The following is a 9,925-nucleotide window of genomic DNA, read 5'->3' as shown; positions in this document are numbered from 1 at the left end:
GAAAAAAAAAAGTTTTAGGAGGCCCTGTGCAGAATTGTCAGGTCTACCACTGACGCCCTGTACTATTCAAACACTACTGTTCCAATTGATTCCTCCTGTACAACAATACCTGTCCCCGTGTGGCGAGAGCATGCATGCAGTTACTGCAGGAAGGGTATTAATACCACTGACTGGGATGTTTCGATCCATCCAACATTGCCAGGTTGCACTGCGGACTATCCAAGAGGTTGGCGATACCCTGGTCACGATCTGGGAGGAGATCCTCCAGGACACCAGCATTGTCAGGCATGCATACAAGCATGTGAGGGCCAAAAAACCCACAAAAACCAAAAAAGAATCACCTGGGATGCCATTAAACCATGTGGCATCCTTTGATTCCTAACACATTACGCAGTTCACGTCAGTATAGACATCCAGCATGATCTGATGTGTTTCTAAGTGTTCCTTTATTTACTTTTTGGAGCTGCACATTAATCCTCAGTAAAGTTTTCTAATCCTAGAGTCAAGATGTTTTAAGACATTTACTTTTGAATGAGTGAATGTGAGTGCGAATGGTTGCCTGTCTCTGTGTGTTAGCCCTGCGACAGACCGGCGACCTGTCCAGGGAGTACTCCGCCTCTCGCCCTATGACAGCTGGGATAAGCTCCAGCGCCCCCCGCAATCCTGAGAAGGATAAGCGGAAGCGAATGGATGGATGAAACTAGTGTTAGGAAAAGTTGCAAAGAAGAGTGAGAGTAATAAATTTGATTAATAAATTATGCTGCAACCTACAGTAGCTTTCACAGCCTGCACAAGTTGTCAGCCCATACAGAAAGACAAACAAATACAAATGAAAACAGTATTCACACTAAAGGGTTGGACAGTTTTTATAAATTTAATATATCAATATATAGAGATATTTATCAACAGCTTGATTTCATAGAAACGTGAGTGAGACCATTTTGGCATACAGTACAGATATTCAATGTAAGTACAGAAGTTGCTAAGTTGTCAACACTCCCCCCCCCTCAACAACCCGCCCCAGTTAACCACCCAGCCCCCACCCCCTCCCTCAAACAGACACAGAAGACAGAAAAACAGAGTAGAAGTGTACAGGAGCACAAAACAAGGCACCAATAAATTAAAATGATTCCTCCTCCTTCCCCCCCCCACCCCCACTTTAAAAAACCCCAAAATACCCCCCCCCAAAAAAAAAAAAAAACTAACTAACAAAAGACGAATTAAATTTAAACAGAATTAAATACAGTGGAAACTCTAAAAATCCGCATTGCTGTTAAAAAGCAGGAAAGCAAAACAGAAACGAACAAATGGAAGTGAAAGTAATACAGGAACACTTTGGCAGATTATTAAATTTTAGTTACAATCAAGTAGTAAAGAAATCCAGTGCTCGTGTGTACAAATAAATTCATACATCGTCTACACTCCTTTTACCCCAGAAGTTTATGTACATCTTTTTTCTCCGTTTTTTTGCCGCTGTTGTTGTTTTTACAGATACATTTAAAACATTATCAAAAGATTTCTGCAGTATGAAAACGTATTATTTACAAGTCAGGATTCAAAACCACTGGACTGTACCACTCACTGGACACCCCCCTTGAGCCCCAACCCCACCACACTTTTATTTCCTCCCTTACAAAGAACGTTATTTCTTTACACAGTGCAGAAGGCTTTTTGAAAAGTTTTGTGCAACAAACAGCATAAAGAAAAAATGCCTGTCTTATGGCTGAGGAATGGTTAGAGGCCCGAATGTTTTTTTTTCCCTTTCCCTTTTCTTTTTCTTTCTTTTTTTTTTATCTTTCCTTGCAGACAAAGATATATCAGCAAGATTTCTGAGAAAATGTAGGTGGACAGTTTTGCAAAAAAAAAAAAAAAAAAAATCTGGAGCCTTAGATTTTATTTCAATTTCTTCATCTTGTTTGACTGTGGAAGGACCATAAAAACGTATCAAAACATTCCCCCTGTACATATCATCATCATCATCATCCCGAGCCATGAAAAGATTTACACAAAGATCACCTTCTTTCCCGAAAGCCTTCATTTTACACAGAGTGCTCGAAAAATCTAGGCAACTGAACGCTGCCCCTTCAAGTAATCAAACATCAAGTAGATTACACATGAAACTAGAAATAGTCTGATGAGGAGATAGAGAGGGAGAGACAGAGAAAGGAGGAGAGCAACAACTACAACTCACTTACACAGTCCAAAAAAAACCTCCCCACATAACAAAAAGAGGAGTCAGTGTATCGAGGAAAGTCACTGGGTCAACAAAAGCTAAGTGCCATCCAAGTAGAGTCACTGAGGGTTCCTTCCACAGTCCAAAACTGTAGCTCAAGGGGGAGGCCGCTTCTCCAAGCTGAGTGTGATTGTTCACCGGTTTGCTGGTTCACATTTTTCTTTCTATCTCTGGGGACTTCCTTATTATTTTTGTTGTTGTTTCAGGTTATTTCCTCCAGTGTTTTCTTTTTCTTTAATTCTTCCACTGTGTGCCTGTCTACCCAAAGACTGAGAGCCCTTGCCAAAGGAAAGATGTTCATGGGTGAGATGAAGATGAGAGGGTTGCAAGCGAATGAGAGTGCACAGAAACAACAGCGTGGACTTTGCCCTCGAAGCTAAAATTCAACAGTGCGACAGCCAAAGAAACACTTTAAAACTCACAGTTGGAATTACATTTGATACAGTGCTCGAGGAGATGAAGCGGTGGAGCGATGTGAGAAGAGCATTGTGGTTAAAGCAACGTAAGGTCTCCGCTCAGAAAAGGAAAAGACAAGCAACAGTACGATAAAATGGAGAGCACAGATCAGGAAGACTGTATCGGGGTTATCAGGACTGTTAGTATTTACTATTTACGCTGATAACAAGCAACAACTTCCTCCCTCGATTTAGTAACAATTTGCACAGTTTATGCACTTAAGATGTCCATTGGGATTGTTCTGAATATTTGTTTTCTCAATCAGTGAACGAGTTAAATAGAGTTAAATATCAAGGAGTTAAATATTATAAATATGCCTATACATATGCTTTTGCTGGTGTAAACAGTATGCATTCTACATAGTTAAAATAACAACATATATTTATTTCAATCCTGTCACCTAGAAACTACACTGAAGCAAAACACAGTCTCTAGCAACACATTTTATATGTAGTAGCTGTAGGCGTCTATACATATAAAGGGACCATATTAGTCCTTTTATATAGTTCTGATATGATATATGTAAATATTAGCTCTGGTTTCTATTTGGACTGTAGGTGAGAGCTGTTTGAGCAGCAGTCAACTAAAAGCTCTAAAACAGAAAGGAAAATAGCTCTTCTGTTGTTTTGTATGCCATCTGTTCACCTTGAACATCTGATTGCCAATTCTAGTATATAACCATAATGTATTCTCCTTCAAAGACAAACAAAACAAAAAGACAAAACAACCTAGCATCTACAAGCGTCTGAACGATATAGAATTCTTAATTCTTAAAACCAATAGTCAAAATTGCTGATTTAAATTTGATAAACTCATATCAGCTGATATGTAATTGTTTACTCATTTACACACTGCCTGATGTTGTTTGGATCTGCTGCTTGTTGCGTGTGTGGCAGTACCGCCAACAGGGAAGTTGCGACGCGCCCTCTAGTGGACAAACTATGCAACATCAACCAATAAAATCGGCCTTTCAGATAACATTTTAGTATTAAGTACCATATAAATGTCATTTCTAGGTGACAGCATTGATTCTGTGTTAAAAGTAAAATAGCAAAGCGTTCACTTCACCAGAACAAATGTACCCTGTTTTCTTCCTTCAACAAAAGGTAGTGAGTTCCAGTAACTCAGAAATCCATACAACACAACAATGCCAAGACCAACTCATTTAATTAACTCATTTTTCTCAAAGATTTCAAGTTTACTAGCAAGACATTTTTAGACGTACATCAACATTTTCAATTCAGTAAACACAGTCTACAAGGAAAAAGTTCATTTTAGTGCAGTATATTTCCCCATTAATTGTTAAAGAACTCACAGTATCGTTTATAATGTTGCACTTTGTTCTCTAAAGCAGCGATTACTAGATCAACACTGAACTAAAAAACAAATAGTGACCCAGTGCACTCTAAGCTTATCTGACCTAGAGGAAAAAAGCTGTTATAGCCGACATCACACCAGTGGTTAGTCCCTTAATAGTCTTGTAAATATGGAACAACAGTGAAGCAGATGTCTAGAGAGCCTATGGTCACAGTAAGCCCTCCATTGCCACTACAATTACTACCTTGAATAGTTACAGACAAAGAACTGTTCCGGACTTCTTTCAATGTCCTTCAGAATAGACGAATGTTCTTGAGGTGACCACACAGTGGACCAGCCAATCTGTCTTCACACTGTAGCCATAATAAGTTTCCTACACCTCAATAAATAAGCAATTTATTCTCCTACCTGCACCCCCCACCTCCAGCATGGAACTCGATTAGACCTGAAGCAAACATGGACATGAAGGAAAGTGTTGGCACGCAGAGCTGACTCAGCTCAGGGAGCTGTGATTTATTTAATCTTAAATTCACAAAGATAGCTTACATCCAGATTTTTCCATCACTACCTAATCTCTCCTTTGGGAACTGGATCCTATACGCATGAAAACTGCAGTGGCTAATCTACATCATTGTTTTCAGTGTTTAGTCAAATCTGTTCAATATATGTCAATTCTTAAAGGCCTAAAAAGCAGTCACTGGTGGAAACTAACAAACCAGTCTAACGTCATGCTGAGTGGAGTCCCAATCTTCCCCACTGTGCAGTGCATTACATTTTTCTTCATCTGTACAAGGTGAAGATGAAGGGAGATGGCCTCCCCCTTGCGCTCGATCCTCCTCCGTTAGATGGATGTAGGGGGAGCGCGCTGCTGGAGAGGACTACGATTTACCTGTCTAGCTTGCTACTTGTCACACACAGTTCACACAACTGTGCTTCATAAACTGAGAGGAGAGAGTGCCATCCTTTCGAGGGAGGCGAGAGGAGCGACTGTCAGAATACGGCGATGCCAACACTGGCAGAAATCCGGGAAAACAAACGACCCACCGTTCATCTTCCAAGTACAAACCTGCTCACATATGGCGGCGTATAAATTCTGGCAGTCAAGCCCTACACCACCTTTCATCTTTGTTTTCCTTGCCTTTCTGTTCCTCCCTCGTGGTTATCTGAGCTTCTACGCTGAAGCTAAGCCTTCCAAGAAATAGTGAAATCCATGAATAATAACCGTCATTAATCAACTGTTGCATGAATACATAATCTGAGACCGTACTGAGTCTAGGATGGAAGACTTTAACATTTGCATTGGGAACTTGTGTGTGTGTGTGTTATTTAGTCATATTGGATTTACTAGTCCAATATGTAGGATCTTACATGCAGCATTGATCAGATTCATTAGGCAAGAATGGAAGACGAGTGTTTCATGTATTTATAGTTTAGACCATCCAAAACTGCCTTACAGAGTATATAATGTGTTTTAACTGTGCTTAAAACTGTCAAATTTTCAATTAGGACACTAAACGATGTCCTGAATAAGAACGCTGGCAATTTGCCTCGACTACTTGTAACAGTTCTGCTATTCTGTCATCGCGGCCTCTAGTGATTCCCTATTCCAGCACAAGATGAGCAATTATTACAATATTCATTGGCATGAATCGCAACTGATTCAATAGGCTGGAAGCTGGTTCGAAGCAAGCCAAGGAAGATCAGGTCCCATTTTTCAAATCAGCGCTCAGCTCAGTCGGCCTCGGTGTGTTACTCATCTGCGCACCGCACAGAGACGGTGACAAGACATAAGAAATACAGCATCACATCCAGAAAACACACAGCTGCATTGTTAAAAAGGGGGAGTAAAGGTAGCCCCCCACCCCACCTCATCCCAAAAAACAAACAAACAAAAAACTCCAGCTGGGACTGATGTTTAAGGGGTCACTCAAAGTCAAACACCTCTGTGTTTTCTTGCTGTGATGAGCTTGTCATCTCACTCTTCATTTCCTCCAGGATTCCCATACAGCAAGTGCAGCATGCACTTACATGTTTTTAAATCCGATCACTAAACAACTATTTAACATCCAATTCCCTGCATCAATTCAAAAGAATATGTTCTCGCTGCTAGAATATTGACGCTGGCAGATGCAAATGAAGACTCAGAAACACATGTGGGATTCTTGCTACTCAGTGCAAACAGGAAAACAATCCCAAGTTCATTATTGACTGTATGTACACCTCTGATGGCAGAGGCCAGGGGATTACCCATAATCCTTTGCCTTTTCTACCCTGCTGCTTTCAGCCTTGAGGCACTACCCTCTGGTAGCACAAACCCTCCAATTGCAAAGGGAAAAAAAAAAGAAAGAAAAAAGTCTCCTTTATCCCCAAAATCACCTCTAAATGTACGACGACCTCATCAGTTTTCCTCTCCTTGGCTATATTTAGCTTTACAGTAAGTGAAAGGGCAAATTTGAGGGACTAGGTGTGAAAAAGGATGACACCCCCCTGCAACAAACCCCTTCAAAAAGGTCTCTTTACATGACAATGAAGAAATACAGCGTCCTTGCTTGCCACTGTACTGCACCATCCTTCCAAACTTGTCTTTCGTGCTGTGCACTGAGAGGTGCTGGTCACATATTTACAACAGCAAACGCAACAGAAATAAATACAGTGAAAGCACGAGGAATTTAAAATGATGCACGCCGCCTTCTCCTGCTTGCACGGCAGCCAGAAATCCTTTTATTTACAAAGTGCACTGAGACAGCTGAATGAGGTTAGTATGGACAATATCATCATCAAGCAGCATTTTGAGTAGCACTGGTGCTAACAAGAGGCAGAGAGAAGAGAGGAGTGGAGCAGAGGCTACTAAACTAATAGTAGTAGTAGTAGCTAATAATGGTAGTAGTGTTACTCCAGTGGAGACGGTAGGAGATGGAGGTGGGCTTTAACAGGTGTACATGTCATCCCTGCTCTTTAAAAACAGGGAGGCAAAATGAGGTCTCCTTTTCTTTTCTCCTCTGCGTTGTACTGGCCTCATTGTAGTGGTCTAGAGGCTGTGGTGAGAGGAGGGGGCCAGTATGGGAGCGCAGGGGTGCAGGCTGCATCCCCCTCCTCCCTCAGGGATAGCCATCATCCTCCAGACTGAGTGCCACGCGCTGCAAACAGCAGATAAAAAGACCGTTACCACAACAGGCTGGTTAAGGAGAAGGAAGTGAGATAGAACAGCGGGGAATGAAAATAGAGAAGCTCAGTGGAAAAAGAGGAGAAAGGGAGACAAGATTCCAGTCTAGGTGGAACCCAGAAGAAAAATGGCAGCTTTGTTATGTGATGCCCTCTCACTATTCTGCCTCCTCTCCCCAACCTTCGTCTTCGTTTCTTTCCAATTCAGCCCCCCCCAACGTGTTGTTTGTCCCCTCCTTCCCTGGCTGCTCGTAGCGAGGAATGCAGGCTGCCTGCCTACGGTTGCGAAAGTCTGGCCCACATAATGCAAGCCTGATTTCTCTGGCTGCCCGAGCTGCCACACTGAGACAAAGGGCAAGAAAAAGTTAGAACGAGAAAAGAAGAGGAAGAAAACCACTAAAGAGATAAAAGGCAATACATAAGATTTGTACAAATGTTTGTAATAAAACTGGGAAAACGAGAGAGAAGGAGTAAAGCCCCCTCTCTCGTTCCGCGAGGGTAGGTTGTTACTTCGACCTTGAATCTTAATATGACTCAGTCGTGCACCTGTTTCAGTGTCTGTCTGAGCGTGCTTCCCGCCTGTCATCATGCCAGTGATACCCAGAATTCTTTGCCTTCTTTCTCTCCGGGGTGACACAAAGAAATCTGTGTTACCATGCCAACAGATCAAAGCGCTAGACTCCCGTCTTGCCCTCCCTCCTTTATGCTTTTTGGCTGCCCTTCGCCGCTTGCTCTCTGACACCCAAAACAAGAAGCATATTCGGTAAATGTCATAAACTCCTAATGACGCACAGTCTGGATTTAAGGGCATTTTACTTTACTGCTACGTGTTGCAGCTGCCACTGTATCCAGGGTTTGTAGAAAATGCCGCTTCCAGTGACTTTTAAAACTGCATATACATCAATGGGAAGTCATCAGGGTAATCCTGAAATTGCGTTGCTGAGATTTATGGTTTCTGCAAGATAAATTGTATTTCGAGAGAGTCCTTCATCCTGATTTGTGCTCCTTTTTTCAAATTTTGTGTGACCTCAAAACAAAATCGCATTAGTTCAATGCTATGACGCAACTATCTACTCTACATGTCCAATTTATTTGTGAGCAGTGGCTATAGAGCAACTCCTCTTTCACCTCTCTTTTTTTGCATCTCATCTGCACTAATCATGATTTCTTGGCTGCTGAACCTTTCTGAAGCAAAGGAATAATGCTTTGCCTGTGCACAAGGGTTTTGTCAGGAAATGGGGATCACTCACTTCAACAACCAAAAACACTAACACGATGCACAAATAAATGGGATGGCGGGTCGGCAGCAGGGATGTATCGCATGAATATGGTCGCTGAAGGTGAACGAAATGTGTGTCGAGGGTTTACGTGTACGCGTGACAGGTGTGTTCGGTAATTACTTCAAAAACATAAAGAAATAAAATGATATGTGAACGTGTGCGAGCCTGTTCTTTCTTTCCACCAGGCTGACATGTACAAGAAAACGGGCTTTTCCAAACCCTCGTGCCAACTCCCATTTTCCAAATATTTCACACCTCTTCCTTTCCTCCGCAGTACCTCTCACTTAGCGTTCGAGAGCATCGGCGCCCCCGAATACCAGTGAGAGTTGTTGTCTGTGACGCCGCCCCCTAGAGGAAGCGCTATGAATGGCTGACTGTGGCTGCCACTCACTGCTGGGTAGACGTGACCGATGGACTCGCTCTGACGCCCGATGTGGATTTCGTCGTCGTCATCCTCTGTGGTTTTGCGGTACACTGGGTTGTCGAAGTTCATGCTCTTGGTGTTCTTGCGCCGCCAGTTGCGCCAGACCAGGTATCCACCGGTGCAGAGCAATCCGATGACCACTGTGGCAAGGATAGGGACTGCATGTGTTTAACACACACACAACAACAACACACGGCGGGAGCGTTAACACAGCCCGGGGGACACAGAGCGGCGCTTTAAGCACTCACGCACAAACACACGTTGCACTGTTCACCTGAAGGCTCATTATTTTTCAGTTTTGGTTTTTGAAATGTTGTTTGCATAACAGCTTCTCAAAAATTTTAAAAACAAAACAAAACAAACAACAAAAAAAACATGGAAATATTCGCCTTCTGGAAAACGTCCAGAGGTGCACAAGGAGATGAACCTGAAGGGGAAGCAGTCCACTTTTCTGAAACTGTTAGAAAAACTGGTGGCACTTTATGCATCTGTTTCTATAAATTTAGTGGGCTGAGCTTTTTATGTTTCATCCCCCGTATGTCTTCTGTATCTGCATTTTTAAAAAATCTAAGCATTTATTAGAGAAACAATGAGCCTTCAAAGAGGAACTAATCACTCATTGCATTATATCCCCCCCTCAGTGTCACGAAACAATCAAAAACATGCACACACAATATGCAACATAAATGTCTGCATGGTACACATGCACATAAACATCATTCCAACACACACACACACACACACACACGTGGGCACACTGAACCAAACTGGCATTTTATATTAAATCTGTAACCATTCAAGCCCTGAAGACACTGATTATGACCTTGTTTTTGAATAAAAGCCCCACAAGGTTGCTTAATTGTCATCAGCATATAATCCTGGTGCGCATTGCTCAAAAAACAGAATTTTGGGCAATGATTTATAATTTTGTATTTTATTGCACCGAAAAATTAATATCTGGAGTGTCCGGATGGGGTTATGGGAGGAGAATAAGAAGAGGGTAAGAGGAGGAGAGAAGACGGGGAAAGGGTTGGGATTTGGAGGATTTGAGAT

General features: G+C 42.2%; 1 protein-coding gene across 4 annotated transcripts in view; it reads right to left on the bottom strand.

Moving 5' to 3' along the window:
* Positions 1-1,192: 1,192 nt before the first annotated feature.
* Positions 1,193-9,925, bottom strand: part of lrp8 (low density lipoprotein receptor-related protein 8, apolipoprotein e receptor) — a 180,504-nt gene continuing 171,771 nt past the window's right edge. For 2 of the 4 annotated variants that reach the window (XM_080888024.1, XM_080888021.1), the window contains one exon: positions 1,193-9,030. In XM_080888024.1, coding sequence (XP_080744150.1) covers positions 8,729-9,030 — 302 coding nt within the window. In that variant the 3' untranslated portion in view covers positions 1,193-8,728. The remainder of the gene's footprint in view (positions 9,031-9,925) is intronic. The other 2 variants (XM_080888023.1, XM_080888022.1) reach the window with 2 other exon arrangements.

The sequence above is a fragment of the Rhamphochromis sp. 'chilingali' genome, assembly GCF_963969265.1.
Source record: "Rhamphochromis sp. 'chilingali' genome assembly, chromosome: 7".
Taxonomy (NCBI): domain Eukaryota; kingdom Metazoa; phylum Chordata; class Actinopteri; order Cichliformes; family Cichlidae; genus Rhamphochromis; species Rhamphochromis sp. 'chilingali'.
This window is presented reverse-complemented; position numbering and strand designations above follow the sequence as displayed.